At 34.3% G+C, this 23959-nt stretch overlaps 1 protein-coding gene across 2 annotated transcripts in view; it reads left to right on the top strand.

Annotated features, from left to right (window-relative positions):
- Positions 1-23959, top strand: part of RYK (receptor like tyrosine kinase) — an 88047-nt gene that overhangs the window by 43675 nt on the left and 20413 nt on the right. The window contains exons 5-10 of one of the 2 annotated variants that reach the window (XM_081300781.1): positions 2057-2110; positions 5003-5147; positions 9756-9856; positions 13073-13198; positions 15879-15965; positions 21492-21561. In XM_081300781.1, coding sequence (XP_081156907.1) covers positions 2057-2110; positions 5003-5147; positions 9756-9856; positions 13073-13198; positions 15879-15965; positions 21492-21561 — 583 coding nt within the window. Of the gene's footprint in view, positions 1-2056; positions 2111-5002; positions 5148-9755; positions 9858-13064; positions 13199-15878; positions 15966-21491; positions 21562-23959 lie in introns of both variants that reach the window. The other variant, XM_081300780.1, reaches the window with a different exon arrangement.

The following is a 23959-nucleotide window of genomic DNA, read 5'->3' as shown; positions in this document are numbered from 1 at the left end:
TCAGAATTGCTAGGGTATTTTCCATTAGGAATGTGAAATAGTATTCAAGTGTCTGAAGAGGTCAAGAAATAAGATCAGTCTGACAGGAGCCTCCTAGTAGCTGAGTGTTACTTCTTTCCTTTACAATGTACTTTTATGTATAAACAATGCTCTGAGCTTAAATAGACCTGGATTATAATGACAGCTCTGCTTCTTTTAGGAATTTGGGATAAATTACTTAACCTTTCTAAGGTTCAGTTTTTTCATCTGCAAAATGGAAATAATACCTATTTCAGAGGAGTTTTTTAAAATAAAAAGGTTATTTAAAGGTAGCCTAATACATATAATATTGAATGTGGGTACTTAATAAATGTTAGTAGTTTTGATTTTGAATTATATTAGCTGTTATTCAGGAAATTACAGTAGGGTGGTACAAGTCTGTAATCCAGCTACCTGGGAAGCTGAGGCAGGACGTCGAAAATTTAAAACCATACCATCCTGGGCCAACTTCATGAGATACTGTATCAAAATAAAAAACAATAACAAAATAAAGGGCTGAGTCTGTAGCTCAGTGATAGAGTGCCACTTGGTTCAATACCTAATATCACCCCCACACACACCCACACACAAAAAATTATAGTAAATATGAAAGAGTTCCAGCATGCTAGGTCATAGATCAAAGAGTTGTCCTTAAATTTTATCTAGTCTAACCCACTCACTATAAGCTACAAAAAGGTAAAGTGACCTGAATTTTCAGGGTCACAGTTGGTTAGTGTCTAAGATAATATCTAAACTACTGAACGCTTACTGTGTCTCACTTGCTTTATATTATATCCAACCCATTTAATCCTTAAAACAGCCCTAGGCAATTTGTTCTCCCATTACTTCCATTTTTAGAAGAGGAAGCTGGGAGTCAGAGAATTTGACTAATTTGTCAACATCAGACAGCTAAGTGGTACAGCTTGGAGGCACACCTGTGATTTTAATCTCTGTTACATTGCCTATTATCAAATTTCCTATGAAATTAGTACTAAAGTGTTTTAAAACATCTGAAACCAGCAAGTGGGTTATAATGGCTGATTTTAAGATGCATTCCAATAAAAAAGTTGTACTGCATTAAAATAGACATTTTTGAAATAAAAAGCATCTTTAGTTTTAATGTTAATATATTCAGTTGTAATGTACCTACATTCATGCAATTTTACAGTCAAAGGGGACTATAGACTTTCCAGTCTAAACTGGTCATTATATAATTGATATGAGGAAGCTGGGCCTTAGAGAGGCCACCTAGGTTTACATAGCTAGTTAGTAGGATGTTGAACATCCAGTTCCTGATCCCCAGGTAGGTATGCAGTGACTCTATCATAGCGATTCATCTGTTCCTTTTAAAGACAGAATGATGGCTGAAAGTGGTATGGTCTGTGGATCCCACCACTGCCAGTATCAGCTAAGGTTAATGATCAACTAATATTCAGAATGATCCTGTACCTTCTCCATTTTATTTAATGTATACATGAAAATCAACATTAAAATTCCATATGGGCATAATTTTCTACTCTATTTTAAATTTAATATAATACCACTGTGTTATTTGGTGTTCATTCTTTTGGCCACTCCAACTATCCGATTCATGTTCATGAGTGTTACTTATTATGTGATCTTGATGTGATATAGGTGTTACTCCCTAGAAAAGTTCCTTTATCATATGGGGGTGGTAGTAATGTATTTCTCAAATTTTGTTACTCCAAGAGTCCTTAGAGCCTCTATATTCTGCTGATGTGCTCTATGAACCCCCATAGAGACAATATAGGATGTGGCCAAGCTTCTTGACCATAGAAACACTTTTCATTGAGAGTGTATATGTAACACTGATATAGACTTTTTGATTGATGACTGTAATGATGATTATCAAATACTAAAGTATTCATTATTTTGCAATAAATACCCTTTTTTACTTAGTACAGGCAGTGTTTTGATAGAGCACAAAACTGTTGAGGAAATTCAGAAAATATTAAAGTATTTAAGGATTACATGGAAAATAAGGAATCTCTAAACTATGTTTTATCTCCACCTTCAGAACTTGAAGAAGTAAAAACTTCAGCATTGGACAAAAACACTAGCAGAACTATTTGTAAGTGTTACTGTGTTATTTTTTCTCATTATTGGGGTGAAAAATTGTTGATTGCATATGAATATGATTGTACGAAGCCTTATGAGTTCCCAAAAGTTTGTCAAATTAATATTGCTATTTATTTTGCTGATGTTTATAAAGGTTAAATGAAACTGCTAGAATATTGAATATTTTGAGAAGCAAATTCATACATATTTTATACAAGTTAGCCAAAAAGCGTTTAGAAGGAAGAATTTATATTGTGCCTTTTCAAGTAGTTATAATTAAAGAATGTATGTGAAAATATATCTAAGTTCTTTTATCTATTAGGACATGATTGGAAGATATGATATGCGGTCTAGACCTGAACTATAGCTAATTCCATCCAAGTAAAAGTGCAGGCTTAAGGATAGTGCATTATTTAAACCCACAGCAGAGACTTAATGTAGAGTTTTATTGTCGGTATTGGTTTTGTTTAGATGCTATAAGTTTGTTTATTTTTTTCCCTTTTTTCTGATATAGACACCTCATCAAGTCTTATTTTTCCTGAGGTAGTGTTAATGGAAATATCTTTAAAGGGTACTAGATTTTTTTTCCATGAAAGTAGTCTTTAAAAAATTTTAAGTGGAAAATTTCAAATATACAAAAGTTCAGGGTATGCTCTGATGAACCTGTGTGCCCACCACCCAGTTTTAATAGTGGTCAACATTTTGTTAGTGTCCTGCCTTTGATCACCTATTCCTAGGGATGGGTTAGAGTTTTGTGTTTTTTTTTTTTAAATTTATGGGTTAGAGTTTTTTAAAAGCACATCATAGGTATCATATCATTTTACTAATAAATATTTTAGTGTAGCTCTCTTAAAAAGGTCTTTAAAAAATAAACCCCCAAACCCAAATGACTTACTCATTTTACTTTATCACATGAAAAAGTTAATTCCTTGATGTCTTCTAATAGTCCATGTTCCAATTAAGAAGTGTGTCTGTCTGTGTCTCTGTCTCTGTCTCTCTCTCTCTCTCTCTCTCTCTCTCGCTCGGTAGGGGGATTGAACGCAGTGCTTCACATATGCTAGACCAAAAATTATCTCTTTGTAATTTTTTCCTGAGTTAGGATCCAGATGAAGACTATACATACTGTGTTTGGTTGATATGTATTTTATATTTGTCAGAAAACACCTCCTGTCTATTCATAGAGTGTATATTCATAGGTGTATATTTTTTCTCTTTTTTACAACTGGTAGTTAGGTTTTATGTGTGACTAGGTTCAGGATGAACTCTTCTGGCAAGAATAGTTCATGGATGGTTGTATGTTACTTGCTGTTTCATCTTTTCATCATCTCAGGATGCATGGGGTATCTGAATGTTCTAAAGTAGATCTTTTTCTAAGGTAAAATATGAGATTGTCTACCCGTTAGAATGTTTCAAGAATATTTCATTTGAATTCATCTCTGAGAAGAGAGAAAACATTTTTTTTTAAATGTTACTGCTTCCAAAGTTTACTTTTAAGATTCGAGTTATTTTACCCATTTCTTTTATGCAGGTAGGATGTTACTTCTTATGATAAGCAGTATTGCATCTTATTGACCTGTTTCTGAATGTCTGTGTCTTCCTTGCTCATTCTCATCTTCCTTTGCATCTTACATAATTCATCCATTAAACGTTTACTGAGAAGCTAAGATGTACTTGGTTGTGTGACTGAGGTAGAGGATTATACTGTGAGCAAAACAGACCCTGCCCTTAAATGCTTACTGTATTGCAGTAGGCAGCGGTAATATCCCCATCCTATGGTGGGCTCTGTGGTAAGGTGAGCACTGAGGCCTTTGGGAACTCCAAGGAGGGGCACATAACTTCCTCTGAGGGACATCTTAGGGGGGAAAGTGACAGGAGACCTGAAGGGTAACAGGGTGGTTAAAGGTGAAGTGTCAAAGTGTGGGGATGAGAACAGTGCCTATGGGAGCCTGGAAAATTGGAGGTAGAGGAAGAAGTGTGTGGATGAATCTGCCCAGTAGAGCCATGTCCTCTGCTTTGCCCCAGGCAGAGTTTGGATAGCACTGCCAGCACATGCTGCAGGTCTCAAAACTGAACAGCCCTTCTGTGGCATACAGAAGTTCTTGAGGGGAGTTATACTTTCACTCAGACTACAGCCATGACCAGTTGTCCTAGAAGCCATTTGGTACTATTGCATTAATCTGTTTGGAGTTTTTATTTGTTGATTTAAAGTTAAGCTAGGCTGCAGTGGTGCATGACTAATCCTTGCAGCTCAGGAGGCTGAGGCAGGAGGATTGCAAGTTCAAAGCCAGTCCCAGCAACTTATGGAGGTGCTAAGCAACTTAGTGAGACCCTGTCTCAAAATTTTTAAAAAAAAAGGGCTGGGGATGTGGCTCAGCTATTAAGTACCATTGGGTTTAGTCCCTGGAAACACCCCCACCCCCAACAAAGTTAAAAATTTTGAAAGCACTTTTGTTTCCCTTATTTCTGTTTTTAAAAGCTATAAATTTTATCTTTGTCCTGACCTATCCCAGAACTCTATACTTGTATGTGTCTCAATTTGACGTTGCCACACAGATGTATTAGGTAACCTAACTAGGACAGTACAAATCTCTTGATTCTCACTTCTCCCAACCTGCTTCTTTTTATGTTTTTAAAGTCACCATTATCCAAGTAATGCCATTAGCCAAAATTGTGACTCTTCTTTGTTTCTTTAGAATAATCTCTTAGCAAGATTTTTTGACTCTTGGTACACTTTAGATAGATGTAAACTTATACTAACCCACTACTGGTTACTGATCTTATCAAAGAACAAACACATGAAATGGAAATATACAAATAATAGATTACTCATTGTACATATTAGATCTCAGAGCAATCAGTTACATTGATTTTAAAAAGCTTAATGTGTTTTTCATTTTTATTTCAGATGATCCTGTACATGCAGCTCCAACCACTTCTACGCGTGTGTTTTATATCAGTGTAGGGGTTTGTTGTGCAGTAATATTTCTTGTAGCAATAATACTAGCTGTTTTGCACCTTCATAGTATGAAAAGGATTGAACTGGATGACAGGTATTGTATATAGTTTGGGAAAGGAGAAAAATAAAAGCAGTTATTTGCATTTGTGTAAGAGCCCCACACACTTAAGCACACTGGTAAAGGGGAGGGAGGGAAGATGATCAAGCCCTAGCCAAAGAAAAAACAAGATGTTCTAATCACTGTCTTTGTGATGTTTTCTGATTTTATTTTTTATCTTTTTATTTTTCTGAAGTCAGAAATCACAGTTTATTTCTTGCTGGGGAAGAGTAGAGATCAATATGCTTTCCCCCATCCCCAGTAGCATGATTCCACTCCAGATTCCTTTTGCCTTAAATAAAATGCCCTGTTTCTTTCTTGTAGTTCCTCTCTCCATCATTCTCTATCCATCTGTCTATCGAAGACACACTTACTGAATGTCTGCTGTGATTTTAACCAGAGTCATGGGGAATCTTTTGAATTAAACCAGTATTTAAGTCCTCCTTCCAGAGATTCTGATGCACTTGGTCTGGGGTAGTATCTGGGCATCAGTATTTTTCCTAAAGCTTCCTGGATTCTGTTGTTAAAGCCAGTTTGTGGTGCACTTAGTTATATGTTATGCTAAGTGTTGGGAATATAAAAATTAATGATGGTGTCAAGGATTTGAGCTTTGACATTAACCCATTATTATAAAAGAATAAATTTGATGATTGTGATGTGAATAATATAGTGTGAGAATACAAAAATACTTGCTCCAGCCTGAGTGAGTCAGAGATGACAAGGAGGAGGACTTAATAGTCAGGACAGAGTGAGAGATAAAGATGGAATGGTAAACAGGCTTATTTCACAATCCACAGTTCTCTTTTTCTTCCTCATTGATTTCCAGGTTCTGACTTAGGATATGCCTGGCTTCATGACTGGGCTTTAGACCTTTAAACTTTTCCTCTTCTTCCTACTGTGTCCTTTCTTGCACTGTTCCTCAGTTTGCCCTGCACCTTGCCCTTCAGGACTTTTGAAGGGCTCCTTGTATTTGTGCAGCCCAGTCCAGACCCTCCATTCTTTAATTCCAGCTCCATTGCCATCTTTTTCATGAAATCTTTTATAAGCCTTTCTACCATCCATTCCCCTCTCTCACCTATGGCAGTTGCTGTATCTTTTCCTCATGTAAGTTTTATGTACTTTTCTTATTCTTTGTACTAGAATATAAGCCCTCTACAAATAAGAGGGAAGACTGCTTTTCTGATTGCTGAATCCCCTGTCTTACAATGTCTTACATATAGTGGGATAAGTTTTACATTTAGTAAGCACATTCCTGGCATAAATAAGAACCTAAGGGACCAGGGAGCTGACTGGAGTCTGTACTCTCTGTCTCCATTGTGTTACTTTTCTTTCTTTCTTTCTTTTTTAAAATATTTATTTTTTAGTTATAGGTAGACACAATATAGTTATTTTATTTTTATGTGGTACTTAGGATCAAACCCAGGGCCTCACACCTGCTAGGCGAGTGCTCTCTCTCTGAGCCACAACCCCAGCCCTTACTTTGCTTTCTTGAGTGGAGAAAGAAAAGAAAATAAGAGGGAAGTACACAAGTGATGTGTTTCAGAATGTTTTGTGTACATGTGGTTTTGAAGCTTAGATTTAGATTTTACAGAGGGGAAAACATGCATTAGGAATCAATTGAAGTAACTAACATTTTATATAGGACTTTGAGAGACGATGTAAGTGGATTTACTAGTCACTAAATAGCCATTTTGTTATACTAATAATTCTTTGCATTTTTCAGTGCACATCACCTGCTCATGTCGGAAGCTCATGTCCGGCTTATGTTTTTCTGTTTCATGAAAGTATACTTTTCTTTGTCATTGGTTGGTTGACTTAGTGTTTTCTGAACTCTCATTGGGGCTTAATTGGGCCTACTTGGGGCTCATTGCACCAGGCACTGGCTGATGAGTAAACAGGTACTTTCCTATTCCTGTAGATTTTATATTGTCTCCTTCTTGGAGAGACAGACATTGAACATTCCCTACTGGAATGTAGGGTAGGAAGCTTTGTTGTGTTCACTGCTGTATTGCCAACTCCCAGCACAGTAGCCTGGCATATAGTAGACACTTATTAAATAATTATTGAATAAATAAAAATAAGCAAATTACACAGAAAAATAACAGAAAAGTACAAATTGTAATAAGTGTTTTGAAAGAAAATCTTGATATTTGCCTAAAGTCTTAGCTTTGTTCTAGAACAGAGTTAATATCTCCACAATATTTACAGATTAATTTGCTGGTGAAAATTAAATTTATCTAGACTGGTCTTAAACTATTAAATGTAAGCAAATATACATTTTCATCTCATTTTCTACCTGCTTTGATGCAGTTGTAAAGGTCTGAACTTTAACAGATGTCAGGGGTAGGTCTCTAAACTGCTCCTTGCTTCTCTTGTAACAGTAAGTCTTGGGTCCCAAAGAAAGTTTTTCATCCACTTAGGAAAGTGCTTTACTTATTGATTGTTTGGTCCTCCTTTTCCATTTAACATCTGTCAAGCATACAAAAAATTGACTGATAAACCCATAACTCTCTGACTGTGCCCACAAGCCTCTCAGAGATTCTAAAGTGGCACAGGAGTGCCACCTACTGGTCAGTTTATGGGGAAAAAGGGGTTGTTCATTTATTCAGCCATCATTATTGGTTGCAGGTAATATACTGTGCTTTAACATACATAAATTTTAGCTTCACAAAAGTCCAATGAGATAGGTTTTCTTAATTCCATTTTATGGGTAAGTCATTTATTTGAGGATGGCAGTGCTTTTCTTCTCTCCCTGTTACTGAATACTGGATTTCTAACAACTTTGATTTCTGGTTTTATCCTTTAGTAGTACTTAGAACTGGAAAACACATGCCTTTATCATTCTAAGGAATGAGGATGCATAATATCCATAATAATAAAAACAGTAATAATATGAAATGTATGTCTGAAGGCCTCATGTAATCCTTTTATCAATCTTGTAGTATTATGCTCCTTTTATCCATGAGGATTTGAGGCTCCAGGAGGATCTAATAGTTTGCCTAAGTCATGCAGTTAGTATTGGTTGTACTGGCAGTTGTGATTTCAAGGTATATGCCCCATTTGTTTACTGCACTGCACCAAACCCACTGCATGTATAAACTCATGTAGACCAATTCTTGAATAAGCTCCAGCCTTAAAAACTCTTACAGAACTCTGACTGGATGATGGCCTTGTGAATCCTTGTTGTATTCTCAGAGTTGCTAAGTATTTTCAGCAAAGGTGCTGGGAAAACAGGGCTAACTGTAGCCCCAAGGAAGAAGCAGATAATCTGAAATGACGGGCATCTCAAGGGCAGGCATACTAAGGGGCATTTCATTATGCAGACAGGCATTTTCAATACACGGTATGCTGAGCAAAATGGCTTGTAGATGTGCTCTAAATGTTTATTGGGAGACATTCCTATCTTCATTTTTACTCTGTGACTTTTCAGGAGTATTTTAGTTATAATAGCAGATAATAGTAGATTGTATTATTGGTGATTAAAAAAACTACTTAGGTGCTTACAGTGCTCATTGTGTGGGTGTTATATATTTACATTTTTCAGACGTACATAAAAGCTCTCAGAATTGATAAGATACAAATTTGTGTATAAAAGTTGCAGATTATGTGGCAGCCCTTTGTCGTCATGTATTTTTTAAATTACCAGATTTTGAAAATACAGAGCTTTTGTGTAGAGAGTTAGCTTAGGAAGGTTGGAGCTTTTGTTGGGGCTCTACTGATTCTGTAGCTCAGATTTGTAAGGCCTATCCTGCCATCTGGTTTCACTCTTCATTCTTAATTTCTGTGCTTCACTTTTGCACTGCTGCAGAATTACAAGGATATTGAGACTAGAGTATGCCCAGGGGTGACCTGGGACAAGTTGCTTTACGCTGAAAAGACAAAAGGACATGCTCGGAAACTGTTAATTTGTAGTCTCAAACACGATTAGCAATTATTTGAGCCTGCTTCTTCTAGATCTTCTGTCTTATTTAGAGAATATGGATTAATATAATATTTCAGGTTCTAGAAATTTCTGGGAACTTCCATAACATCTAAAAGAGTGGGATTGGGGAATAGCAGAAACAAATAAACATTCATGTGTTTGTTCACATTCATGTAAATATGAGCCAGATTTGATCTTCCATCCCAAGCTTTGATGATGTTGGCATATTTTATTTGGTTTGATATTCCCTTATCTCTAGGCTGTTTGATTTGGGACCATCACTAAAAGAAACCTGTCTTTCTACTCCTCTCCTAAGAAGCAATTTACTTGAATGGCATGGGCTCTTTTCTTGCAAGATGAGCCATAGTTCTCTAATGTATCCTTGTGTGAGGTTCAGGACTACTGCTTGAGAACTAGTACCCACATTTCTGAATAATTTTAGTAAGAGTAACCTGCTCAATGAGTTTGGAGGTAGAAATGAAAGAAAAAAAATAGAGCTTTACATTGTGAGGCAGATTAAAATTTCAATATGGAATATGTTATAGAGATTTATGTGTATTATAATTGTCATCAGGATTTTAGGCTGGTTATAATGCTACATGCATATTGTATGTATGTATGAAAAATAAATTTTTCATTGAAGCTGACTTGTCAAATATTTCTCTTTTTAAAATGATTTCTAGCATCAGTGCCAGCAGTAGTTCCCAAGGGCTGTCTCAGCCATCCACGCAGACGACTCAGTATCTGAGAGCTGACACACCCAACAATGCAACACCTATCACCAGTAAGAGTTAATATAATTCTAAAGCTGTTTCCAAAGTTTTCTGTAGTCTGTCTGTGTCAGTAGTTCTTCATGATTAATATACTTGAGGGACATGTGTACCATGCTATGCACATAGTGTCTACCTTGTATAAAATTAGATATGATTTTCAACCTTTGCTTTCTAGAGCATTGAATAAAACATTCTAAAATTGGAGTATTAAAAAATAAAGTTAAATTAATTGCTAGAATTAGTTTTGCTTTGGGGAGCTTTCCATAGTTAAATCAACTCTATAGAAATTAAGAAGGAAGTTGTTTAAATATTTATATGGAATAAGTTATTCAGCTGTATACAGAGAAAACCTTTGGATTTTAATGAATTGTTCGATATTCTTATGGGCCATGTAAAGACTTTACGTTGTTTTTGTTGTTGGGCCAGTACCTGGCACATTCATGCACTCCACCATTGAGCTATGCATTATTTTCTAATTTTAATAGGCAGGTAGGTACCATTGGGAGTTGAGAGCATGGGATCTAATTTCCTTTTATGAACAGTATTTTGATGAAAGTTTCACACACTTTAACATGTAGGTGTTTTGGAGAAAGTAATTTAAAAAAATTGTTGAAAAATTCTTGTAAATATTAAATACAGTGTAATGTTATGATATATGTATATAATATGGAATAAAATAGTCATTCTTAGAGTATAAGACAAAATGAGGAATGGTTAACATGGAAATAAATAACAACATAATCATCAAGATAAAGAGTGGGCCAGAGAGCCACCTGTACAGTTATGACTCAGAAGTGCCATTGATAAAGTAGGATCTTGTAGGCAATTAACTGTCTTCTTTAGTGGCTGGTATTTATACTTTAATAAGATTATCTGCCCTCCACCGTACCCTGTTGTGGTCTTGCAATACTGTTTCCAATTGAAAAATAACCAGAATTTTTTGGAGAAGCGGCTGACTCCAGGTCTAGGTCAGGAAACAAGTAAGATGAACCTGGGACATGTTGCTGAGCCAGATATCAAGAAAGCTGCTAAAGACTCAAAGAGCTCTCATTGGCCAAAGATGGAACCATTTGAACATCAAAGAGACAACAGGATTGAAAAATAAATTGTGTAAAAATCTATAAATTTATAATGCTTTTTAAAAAATGGTTCATAATGAGAGGTAATTGAAGCTCCAGTAATATCTTACTCTGACAGTTGGCTGCATGAACTGTACTTCAGGGTCTCCAGGTGGTGCTGGTTGATGAGGGAAAAAGGCTTCTTTACAGGAGATTTCCCACTGATAAATGCAGAAGGAATGGTAGGATTAGAAAATCACATTTGCAACCCCTAACAATATATTTGATTCAGGAAAGCTCATCAGTGATTAAAACTCTAAAACAAAGGGATAAATTTTTAAAATTGAGGGATCAGGTCACCACCTCAATCCACTGGTAAAACAATATTACTAAGAATGAGACAATCAGATAATTTTGTATAGCAGGAGATGGTGTGCCACCCATGGAATGTCTTCCCTAAATCCTAAAGGTTAACCTGGACTTAATTAAGGCTATAGAATTGACTTGTAGTTTATAGGAAATTTAGGGTTAAGGAACAAATTATTTGATACTTGAAGAAGTAGATTCCAGATGTTCTCCAGGATAATTGGCCCACCTTTTTCAGTAGACAGTGCCCTCCCCCCAATTTTTTTAAGAATATATTTGTCTAGATTAAAATAAATTTAACAGAAACCATAACAGAAACCCTACTGTCAACAAAAGAAATATAAGCTTCTTAGGAAATACAGTGCTAGATGTGAAAGTAGTTCCAGCTATTCAGAAGAGGCATCCCTTAATGGTTAGATGGCAAGCTTTGCTTAGAGTTGATTCTTAATTGTGGATATGACCTTAAGAATAGGGGCTGGGGATGTGGCTCAAGTGGTAAGCGCGCTCGCCTAGCGTGCGTGCGTGCGGCCTGGGTTCGATCCTCAGCACCACATACAAACGAAGATGTTGTGTCCGCTGAGAACTAAGAAAAAATAAATAAATATTAAAATTCTCTCTCTCTCTCTGTCCCCCTCTCACTCTCTCTTTAAAAAAAAAAAAAGAATAGATAATTCACTGATGATAAGTGCTAAATGAGCCTTTTAAGTAAGAATAATGGAAATTCAATTATATATTTTAGAAAATTAAATTGTTGTTAATAGGATACTTGTGTTTAATAGTGCACATTACCTTAAGGAGCTAGGTAATTTATTATGTATACTAAAACAAAATACTTTATAAAAGGTCAATAGAAATATATTTGTTTTATGAATAAAAAAGGAGGCATTTAAAGACAGAATGACTGAGAAATTTCTCCAGAAAACAATATAACAGACCACATATTCAAGAAACTAAGAATTTGAGGCAGGATTAAACATACACCGACACAATTATGCTCACACATCTGGACATACTGCCCTCAAACTGGTGATCAGTGGTCTCAGGTGTTGTCAGTCTATATCCATTATAAAGTTCCCCAGAGCCTTTCATGCAGTTCTTCTGGTGGCAATTGATGATCATTGGTTCATTCGTTTTTTTTTAAGAGGGTTTTAGAGGAGTTTTGCCAAAGTTGATAAATCATTAGAGATGCTATTGCAGTTTCTACTGGCTAACACAGGATCTGCTTTTTTTTCTAACTTTTTTTTTTTTTTTTTGAGAGAAAACTTCAATTTGTAGCTATAAAATTTGTTTTTACTCATTGTATTCAGAATAAATGAGAACAGGTTTGAACTTCACCCTGGTATCATCATGCTGTGGGAATACCAGAGTCATTAAATTGATAATGCATCTTGTTAGAAAAGATGTTTCTCTTTATTTGAAATGTTCCTTTGCTATATGAGTATATTAAAAAAATCCTTTGGGAGAAGAACTGTCCATAAAAGGGATTAAATAAAATTCTGTAAGTCATAGCTTGTTTCATTTGACTGACAGACATTTGAAGTAATTGTAATATTATTTCTGGTGTTTCTTATTTTAATTATATATTTTAACATTTGGGGGTAGAATTGTGGTAGGTGGGAAAGCATTTCTTTACAAGTTGGTGTGCCTTTCATAAGTAACTCACATATGTGCCTGTTTTCTTTTATGAATCTCGTATTCATTCATTCCTGTGACTTGAGTCCTAAGGTTTTAACTAAACTATTTGACCCCAATACCTTAATAAGGGTATTTATATTGCTTGGTTTGGCTTTGTTGGCTCCTCAGGTTATCCTACCTTGAGGATAGAGAAGAACGACCTGAGAAGTGTCACTCTTTTAGAGGCCAAAGCCAAGGTGAAGGATATAGCAATATCCAGGGAGAGGATAACCCTAAAAGATGTACTCCAAGAAGGTATTTATTATCTTAAAATCTGTTTTTTTTTTTGAAAAATGGTTTTTATTTTCCTGTTTCTTAGGTTTTTTATTATGTCTTATATAGCTTTATTGTAACTCTAGATTTTCAGGTATAATAAAGCATACATAAGTGTTCATTACCTTTAAGGTGTATTTTCTGTTTTGTTCTTATTTAAAATGATCATTACCTAGCAGGTCTCTTTGAAAATATTTTAAGACATTTCTCTCTGACAAGTAGTATGGAGGTTCTAGCAAATGGAATTGGGCTTTGAAATTAGACTTCATGTTCCAGTTCCAGGATATATTATACGTGTGACCAATTAATTACTTAATGTCTTAGATCTCCAGTTTCCTCTTCTGTAAATTTAGATTACACAGTTGTATAAATAGTAGTCTTCATAACTCTTAGACTGGTTATGAAGATTAGATGAAATGATATACATTACATGAATTAGCACATAATAGTATTTGATAGGTAGTAATATTGTTTCCTTCCCCTCTTGCTATCCTTGCTTTCTTTTTTGAGTTTTCAGGGAACTGGTTATAAAGATGCTGAAAGATGAAAGCAGAAATTAATAATAAAATATTGCATTGAGCTTTTCATGTTGCTGAAGAGAATTACTTTCTTTTCACTCCCACTGTAATTCAGTTCAGAAAGTTTTGCGAGCATGTAAGACCTTCTGTATTCATCTTTTGGCTGAATACTTGTAGGCTAGTCACAGCAAAGTGAAGGGTTAAGCTGCCCCCAATGGCAAATGGTAATTAATAGGAGCAGATTTTGGGGTACCTGCTTTTCAGTGTCTAAATGCCACTTCATATGGTTGTGTTTCTAAGCATAACTAGTTTTTAGATTTACCTGTTCCCTAAAGGCAGTTAATAGACCAGATAGCGTTTCTTAAAGAATCACAGGAATTAGACCAGTGACTAAATGATATGTTTGCAGTTTCTTTGGGTCTCTAAACAGGATTGAATAAGTCATCTATTGTGGTGGTATAAATTTGAGAAAAAGAGGAAATTTGGAATTATGTAATGTTTTCCTTGATGTTTTCAGGGCTGTAATAATTTGTCTTAAAACTGTTTATTTCAGAAAAGAAAACAAGGCCAATTTTTAAAATTAACATTTTAAAGAGTGATCAGGTTCACTGGAAATCTGATAACTACAAATCAAACAACAGTTACATGCCATTTTTCATCTGTCACACTGAGAAAAATTAAAAAGATTACACCCAGACTGACAGGGCTATGAGGGGACAAGCTGATGGCAATATGAATCCCTGTGGCCTTGTGGTAGAGTGATGTTCAGATATACTTTAGTGCATGTTCCTACATCCATAATGGTTTTGTTTCTAAGCCTATAAACCCATGTTTGGGAATATTTAAAATGGAACTAGGTATGAGGAAGAGAAGACGGAGTATGAATTTCTGCAGTGTTCCCTTGAGAGAGCAAAGCTCAATCAAGCAAGGTCAGCTTGAGTGGGGATAGAAGGGCAGACCTTTGTGAGGAAGATTCTGGCAGGTCAAGGTGTTACCTCTGAGGGTGTATTGACGGAAATGTTTGAAAGTATTTACTCACCTCTAAGCAAATTGCTTTGAATAAAGATTATCCAAAGATTTTTATTTATTTTTTTTTTTTACCTTGAGCATCCAAGTTACTCTGTGTCTCTGGGCTACAGTAAGACTTGATCTAGGTGGGCACCAACAGCTTCAGCACTTAACGGTGAAAGGCTTTAAAGCCCACAAGTATGTGTAGTATCTGCAGTAAGTTGAAGCTATTTACAGGCATTTCTTTCTTTCTTTTTTTTTTCAATTTTATTTTAGTTTTAGATGGATACAATATCTTTATTTTATTTATTTTTTTATGTGATGCTGAGGATCAAACCCAGTGCTTCATGTGTGTGAGGCAAGTGCTCTATCACTGAGCCACAACCCCAGCCCCACAGGCATTTCTTTTTATTTGTGAAAGTAAGAAAGAGGAACATTTTCTTATGGAAAAGAGTGACACGAGACTAATTTTCAATGATCATTTCCTCATTAGGAAACTTTTTTGATTAGCAGGTAGGAAATTACTAATAAAAAAATCTATGGATTTTCATAGTTTATTTTTAACCATTGAGTAAAATGATTAACCAAAGGTCATAACTTCTTCTCTTTTTACCATAAAGTTTTTAGGAACACTTTTATACTAATGATCTGAGAGGGCAAGTGACTTGTCTGAGACTGAAGTAGAGAGTGGTAGAAAGATTAGAACCCAGGATTGTCTAAATCTAGGACTTTGTACCCCTGGCCTTCCTACATTTTTTAGCATTGTAGCAGCAGAGAAGAGAGTCCATTTTTCTCCTTTTGTCACTGCTCTGAGGTGACCTAGAAACTCAAGTGTCTGAATTGATGCCCCATTACTAAACTCCAGTGCTCCTGGCTATGGTATTAGTTTATTTAGGATAATTCAGAAAAAAAAATTTTTCTCATATATTTAGTGTAGATGTAGTGTTTCCCAAAAGTCAGTTAAGGTTATAAAGAACTTTAATAGCCATTAGATACCAACAATTTGGGCCTTTTTACTCTGGGCTGAAATAATGTTAATCATACATACCCTTGTCATGTTTGCGTTGCCAGAAAGTTTTTCTACTGTAAGGTTATGAGGTTTTTGTATAATCGCATTAATTATTATTTTTCCTTAGGTACTTTTGGGCGTATTTTCCATGGGATTTTAGTAGATGAAAAAGATCCAAATAAAGAAAAACCAACGTTTGTAAAAACAGTTAAAGGTAGGGTTTTTTTCTTGTACTATTTCCATACTATTTCTGGTATGGCTCATGCCAGCAAAATTCTGTTTCTCAGTGTGTGCTGGACCTTTTAAATTAGGCCATGTTAATTTAGCTCATATGAGGCTAACTTTTGAGGAGATTTGGGTTGTTAGGTATAGAAAATAGAAGACTTACAAATTAAGATATTAAACATTTATTAGATATTATTCTGATTTCTAGTTATATTGTATCCACTTGAATTCATTGTTGTTATATCTAATTTTGGTTTTTCCTTAGGTTAAAACTGTTTGCTTTCATTTCCTTAGAAAACATTGTCATTAGTTTTTCCTCTTCCAATACTGAAGTCTATAAAGAAAAAAATTACTATTACCTTCAGACCCATAGCACCCTACATGGTAGACACTGTTTATCTTTTACCCCTTATCTGTCACTTTTCTCTTGGATGCTGTATAATGTGCCAGAAAATGTCTGTTCCTATATGTATATGTATTTCGTGGTATACTTTTGTAGGTATAACCACAGTTGGGATTGATGGACCAAAGAGTATATACATTTAAAATTTTGAGAGATATTGTCAGATTGTGCTCTAAGATGTAGCACTAATTTATATTTTCACGAACAGAATACCTATTTTCACATATTCTTATTTAGGGTTATTTTTTGAAATGTGATGCCTAATTTTTTGTTTGTTTATATAAATTATTCAACTAGAGATTTCCTATCAGAACACTATAATATTATTTGCGTATGTCTTATTCCCTAATTCTGGTAAATTAACAACACTTTTTAAGTGTTAGAATTTTAACTATTTAAATCTGATATTTGTAAAAGCTTAAATAATACTTACTTAATTTTTTAATTTTTAATTTTCTGTGGTGCTGGGGATTCAACACAGGGCCTCATGCATGCTAGGCAAGTGCTCTCTACCACTGAACTACATCCTCAGATAACTCTTACTTGCTCATTTTGAGAGTAAGAAAAATTTGGTAACATATGAGGTGCTCAGTGTCTCTCAGTATCTGATACAGGTTGAAATGACAGGATACTAGTTTCTAAAAAACAGATTTATCACTTTGTGGAGGTTGAGGGGAAAATTAAATTATTCAGTTTTATGAGTAGGAGGTGACAAAATTTTATGAGGTTTACAAAGTTAATTTATAGTAACTTTCTAAATTAAAGGAATACTTGGAAAGTATGAAGGGTTTATGTTGATTGTCTCTAAAAAATATTTTTTGTTTGAAGAAAAATCTTTGGAATTTAATTGCCTATAATCTAGCAAATTGCTTGTTTAAAGCTATGATTAATAAGTACACTCATACACATACACACCTTTTATCTTTTTTAAACAAATGATTTAACTTACTATAACGTTTAGTATTTGTTTTTATTAACCCACTCATTCCCAGTCCCCCCCAAAATTAAAGGTTTATATTTAAGTTAAATCCTGGTAGGCTTTCTAACTAGATTTGAAGGATAGTTCTTACCTTTTTGTAAGGGTAAAATTTGAGCCATAAGTATAATAAAACAATTGTTTTTGGTTTTCCTGTTTTTTTTTTTTAAGGGAACATTTCTTTTTAATTCTAACATTTCTTCTAGGGTTATTAAATATTCTGTGGACCATTCAGAACTGAGCTATTATTTATTTGTTCTGAATGAATCCTGAATTAACAAAAGGGGTTTCTTTCTTTTTTCTTTTTTTAATTTGTTTTAATTAGTTACACATGACAGTACAATTATCTTGACAAAAAGGGGTTTCTATACAGAATTGGGTTGATTTAAGGTTGGAAGCGGGAGAAAAGGAAATGAAAACAATAAAGAAGCACAATGTGGATACTAGGACTCTTTTACAAGATGAGATTTCTCTTTTCCCTGTGTGTGTGTGTGTGTGTGTGTGTGTGTGTGTGTGAGAGAGAGAGAGAGAGAGAGAGAGAGAGAGAGAAAGTGTGCGTTGTAGTCACTTTGTTGTTTTTCTGCCTCACCACACTGTGTTCTCTCAGCTGGACAGAAATAAGAGCAAACACCTTTAGTCAGCATATAGTCATAGTTTGCACAGGGGATGGAGAGGAAGTGTACTTGTCTCAAAATTGTTAAAGAGATAACTTCATTTGATTATCTCTGAGATTTATTCTTTTGGATGTTATTTTTATTTTTTAACTTAAGCTACGTGGAGCTAACGAAGTTCTTCACAAATCTGTATGCTTTGTTACATGCTGTACAATTAGACATTCTGTGTGAAATGGAAAAATGAAGTTTTTAAAGAGAATACCAATCTTTCCTTTAGGCATAAGCAGGAAATTAGCTTTTTAAAAAATTCATAATTTTGTGCAGAGACCCACTGGACAGTCAAATGCAAATTTTCAGAGATTGAAATTGGAAGCTTCAATTGTGAAATTGAATTCCATGAAATAAATGAATAAGTTGGGGTCATTGGAATTAAGACAGTATTTTTTTAATAGTTGCTAAATTTTTATAATTTTTGAAATGTCATGTTTAATATCATTTATGCTTCCTTGTAATTTTTAAACTGTAGATTTAATAGTACCCTTTTTATATGTATACATCTTGAAGATAGACCATTTATTATTTAAAACAAAAAGACTGGAGAAGGAATTCATAAAAAATGACTTCTATTTTTTTCAATTTAAAGTTTTAATTTTAATGCAGAAAAATAATTCCATCTGTGTGACAAAGTGAATAATAGAAAAATAATAAAAAATAATAAAAACTGTAATGACATTAAGACAAAGCATAGAATTTTTTGATAATTGCTTATTCAGTATATTTGGGGGGGTTGGGGATGTGGCTCAAGCGGTAGCACGCTTGCCTGGCATACGTGCGGCCTGGGTTCGATCCTCAGCACCACATACAAACAAAGATGTTGTGTCCGCTGAAAACTTAAAAATAAAATATTAAAAAATTCTCTCTTTCTCCTTCTCTCTCTCACACACTCTTTTAAAAAATATATTTTGCAAAATTTCCTTTTTTTTTATCATGTCTCTGTTTGTAAATAAGGTGTGTTGACACCAAATTCACATTTTCATACATGTATTTTGTATAATGATGACCATCTCCTTCCACTATCCTTGCTATTCCCCTTTTCCCTCCCTCCCCTAAAAAGTGACTTCTTAATAAATGGATAAAATTATTTTTTTCCACTTTAAAACTTTCTTAATTATTCAATGCATGTATTCCTGGCTTAAATTGAACATGCTTATCAAAGTTAAGGACTTAAAAAAATAGTATATAAAATGACATCCTGACATTGACCTTTTGTGTACTTGAATCTTGCCAGTTGAAGGTAAATAAATGCTTACCAAGTAGGCTTTTTTCCAATTATTACTTATTTTCAGTCGTCAAAAGATCCAACCAGGCCCCAATAGTTCTGGCCATAATTTCATTAGAAATTGTTTAGGTTATAGAAAGAGCATCATGGGCATTCCACCATTTTCAAAAGATCTTTTTAAGCAGTGTTTAGACAACTAGAGTTTATTCCAGCAGACACTAGTGGGAAGCTCCTTTTCCTAAAGAGTGGTTCAAGTTCTTGGCTTTTTGTGTCCCCATTCTACAATTCCTACTTAGGTCTTAACTCAGAGAAGTTATTTAGAAAGAGAATGTTAATAACAAATAATGGGAGGGAATGAGGAAAGAAGTGAGATTCTGGTAGGTTTGGAAACAAATGAAATTTGAGTTATCTGTTTTGACAGTTCTACTGTCAAAGTAGGATAATCTAGTGCCTGAGCTCAATGGACTGGGTTTTATGATAGGTTCAACATTTTACTGGGTGGGGCTAGAATGTATGGATCTTGACTTGTATTGATCAGAAACTTTAAATATTTTTATTGTTCACATAAAACTTAGTTATTGGTTTCTTTGGAAGCGTTTTATTTATTTATTTAAGTTGTTAATGGACATTTATTTTATTCATTTATTTGTATGCGGTGCTGATAATTGAACCCAGTGCCTCACACATGTGAGCAAGTGCTCTATCACTGAGCCATAACCCCAGCCCTCTTTAGAAGTGTATTTAAGGATATATTGTATTCATTTGGTTTTGATATTTTAAAACTTTTTTAAAAAGTTCAAATTCATTTTCAGTTTTATAGTGGAAATACACTATAAATTTAAAGAAAATATTTTTTTCAAGTGGTGGCAAAAGTCCTCTATACTATTAAGATAGTGGTACCATAAGACAAAGAATCCTCATGGATTTGTGCAAATATTTATTTGATGGCTTCAAAATTCTTCTGAAGGAAAGCTTTACTTTAACCAGTACTGAATATGATTGGTGAATTGCATTGTCATGTCTTTTGTTTCAAAGACATGGATTTTAAAGTCAGTTTTAGTTCTCTCTTGCTACTTTGGATCAAAAACCATGAGTTTAGAAGCTAAAAATAAAATGAAATAATCTTATCTTAATTTGATCATTATATTACTCTTTCACTAATTTAATATTAGCTTTGTTTTTAACCAGAAAGAGGTAAGAAGAAAATAACAAAATATACTATAGTCTCTAATCAGAACTCTTGTGGTTATTTTACTGTAGTTGTAGGTTTGTAAGTTTATACAGAGTGCAAACAGAACAGAAATATATAAAATGTAAGATCTCCCATCTTTAAAAGTTACCACCATAAATAGTTCTCTCTTCCAGTAGGATAGAAATGCTCCCCAATATATGTAACTTTTCAAGTAATTCTGTTTTTAAAATGTAACTGATCACACAAATAGATTTATCCCTTGCTTTTAAAATTTAATCTATATCTTAAAGATATCCCTGTGTTACTACATATAAATACCTTATTTTTACAAAGGAGGCACAGAGTATTCTGGTGTACCCATGTAGCTAGTTTTCTGTTGATGGATACTTCAGTTTTTTGTTACGAGTTTTCCAGTGGGATTGATGATATAATGTGTGTGTTCATTTTGAAATTGTGTTACATGTTGCTTCTCCCACCTACCCAAGGTGCTATTGTTGAACCTGTTTTCACACAGTCTTGCCCAAACTGGCAGACTGAATTTTTGGTCTCTTTAGGGAAAATCACATCTTCTAGTTTAATTTGCATTTCTTTACTTTGGAGTAAGCCTGAGAGTCATTTTGTAATTTTGTTGGTCATTTGTTTGTTTGTTTTTTTCTTTTCTCAGTAAACTATATATTTAATCCACAGCCTTATTTCAAAATTTTTTATACTGTATGAGCTATTTAAAGAAGGAGAAAAAAAAGAAATTAGCCCTTTATATGCTGTATGTGTTGTAGTACTTTTCCAGTTAGTTAAATAGCTTTTTTTTTTTTTTTACTTTATTTATAACTTTCCTGAATCTCTCATTTTTTTGGTAAAAATTTCTCTGAAAGTTGACCTACTTAGTGAGACTGTACTGCAGTAGAACTTTAGATCTATTTAGTTATACCCGTAACTTAAAATGAAAATTCACCTTGCAGTCCAAGGTAGTTATTTACTAATAGCAAAAATGTATTAGTATAATATATATAGTATTAATTATAATTCAAGACAATTTTTTTTCTTTATATAGATCAGGCTTCTGAAATTCAGGTGACAATGATGCTCACTGAAAGTTGCAAGCTTCGAGGTCTTCATCACAGGTGAGAGCAGAAGCCAACAACATTTCAGTGTTCAGTGTGTAGCCCCAGAGCTATGTTTTTATTTGAAGAACAGTTTATTGAATTCTGAATTGAAAACTTTGGGAATAGTTTTTTTTTAAAATATATATAAAAGTAAAATACATGCATCAAAGACATTTTACAAACAAAAAGTATGAAGAAGAAAATAGTATGTAAGCCCCTATGAGTAATAATAGTTGAACTTTTCAGAAATTGTGTGAGTGTGTGTGCTTATTTCACTTAAAAAATAGGACAATGGTATAATAGTTTAGAAAGTGTTTTGTTAGGAAATGTTTTAATATACAGAACACCAGCAATAAGAATAATAAATACTAATAAACCTACTTTCTAGGTCCAGTGAAATAATAGTTAATATTTCACCATATTTACTTTTTGTGATTGTACATGTGTGCTGTATTTCTATCTAATCTCTAGATATTTCTGTCAATCTATCTATATGTTTCTCTGTGAAAATATTTTATAGTAAGTTAGCCATAAACACTTTTAGTATGTTTCCAGCATACTTTTCAGAAAAAGGATGTTTTCCTGTATAATCACAACATCATTTTTTTCTTTAATGAAGTTAACATGCTTCTTAATTTGATAAAGCAGTGTTTCCAGCTTTTTATGTCAGTAAGTATAGATCCTTGACCTCATTTAAAAAGGCAAAAAAGCTGGGTACGATGGCATATGCCTGTAATCCCAGTGGCTCAGGAGGCGGAGGCTGGAGGATAGAAAGTTCAAAGCCATCCTCAGCAACTTAGCAAGTCCCTAAACAACTTAGTGAGGGCCTGCCTGAAAATAAAAAAGGGCTGGGGATGTGGCTGTGTGGTTGAGTGCTTCTGGGTTCATTCTCCAGTACTAAATAAATAAATAGGCTATATAGTGGTTCCTTGAATGATAATACCATTTTTTATTTAACTAATCCCTTATGTATGATCATTAGGTATAATATGATTTTTTAAAAGCACTTATGGTTTTATGTGAAGAGCTCTTTTAAAAGCTTCACATTGGTCCTGTTCACAGAGCTATAATGAAAACTTCTACATTCTGAGGAGGACCTTAAATATAGTATCTTAGTGTGTGGCAGTATCAGTATCAAGGGAAGGTTTTTTTCTTCTGAAGCATTGTCAGTTTAATTTATCTGCTGTCTGAAAATTTGTCTGCATGTTTAAAAAATAAAACTGAGACCATCCCTATTGGAAGATGTTTATGGACTTCTCAAAAAAGACATACAAAGTGATGTGTGCAAGGCATCATGCATTTTAATTTTTGCGAACCTTGGGCAGTTACTTGAATTCTGTTAAAAAGTAAGATAAATGGTAATGAAAGTGAGTCCAGATTTTTGGCATTGTGGTGGAAAACAAAACAAGCCACCACTAAGTTGACAACTATTTTTCTGTGATTGAATATAAAATAACTATTAGTTTCTGGTCAACCAGAGGTAAATCTCAGTAGCAGAAGAGAAAGAAACAAAGTTGTTTAGGGAGGAAAAAAGCATTTTCCTAGTTTTGAAATTCCAAGATAGAAGTCTCATTAGGTTTATCATATACCATAGACATTGCCTTTTTAGTTTCATTAAAACTTTTAAAAAATAATTTTTTTAGGGAAAAAAATTAAACTCACAATATTGAGGGACAGTGAAGCTGTTCCTTTGAAGGGCTAAAGTCACATAGCTCAAGAATGTTGCCGTCCATTGGCCTGTTTCAGTCCAAGTATAGAACTCATCGTTTGTAGGAATGAATGGATAGATCATCCCTTAGGCACATTTTTCTAAAAAACACATTTTGTTTCCTTTAGGCTTTTGACAAGAACTGGGAAATGATCGGTTGGAAAGTTCCTTTTTGGCAATGTTGGATGTGCGTGATGTTCTGTTATGCTGACTTTAGGGGAAACGCCAAAAGTATTTCAATGTGTCATACTAACTTAATACTTCTCTGCCTAGCCAGTATTCTTAAACTGATGAAAGCAAGATCTGTATGACAGTGTGTGGCATGGATAAATGTAAACAAAGTTGGTATTTTCCCAAGAAGCAGTATTATATCCACTGTAGCCCTAAACATGCCTTGGCTGGAAATGTTCAGAGCAGGCATTTGCAGCCTTTCTCTCTCGAATCTTAATTCTGTGAGACTTTACAGCATCCTACCAGGATGGATTAGCAGTCCCAGGATGCCCTTAGGTCATGGCATGGATTGATATTCTGAATTGGGGTTGGTACTGGACAATTCAATGAGTGAGGAAAGGCTTGGTCAGGTTAATTGTTCATCTTGGCTGTAAAGTGATAGCAGAACTCCTCGATAAAATGAACAAAGCACATTGTTAATATGTAGGAAACATTATTCTTTACATTCACTGTAGCAATTAATCTCTCCTTTTTTTT

The sequence above is a fragment of the Spermophilus citellus genome (assembly GCF_964194105.1).
Source record: "Spermophilus citellus genome assembly, chromosome: 7".
In the NCBI taxonomy this organism is placed as follows: domain Eukaryota; kingdom Metazoa; phylum Chordata; class Mammalia; order Rodentia; family Sciuridae; genus Spermophilus; species Spermophilus citellus.
The sequence above is the reverse complement of the archived record's forward strand: the minus strand, read 5'-3'. Positions and strand labels throughout refer to the sequence as shown.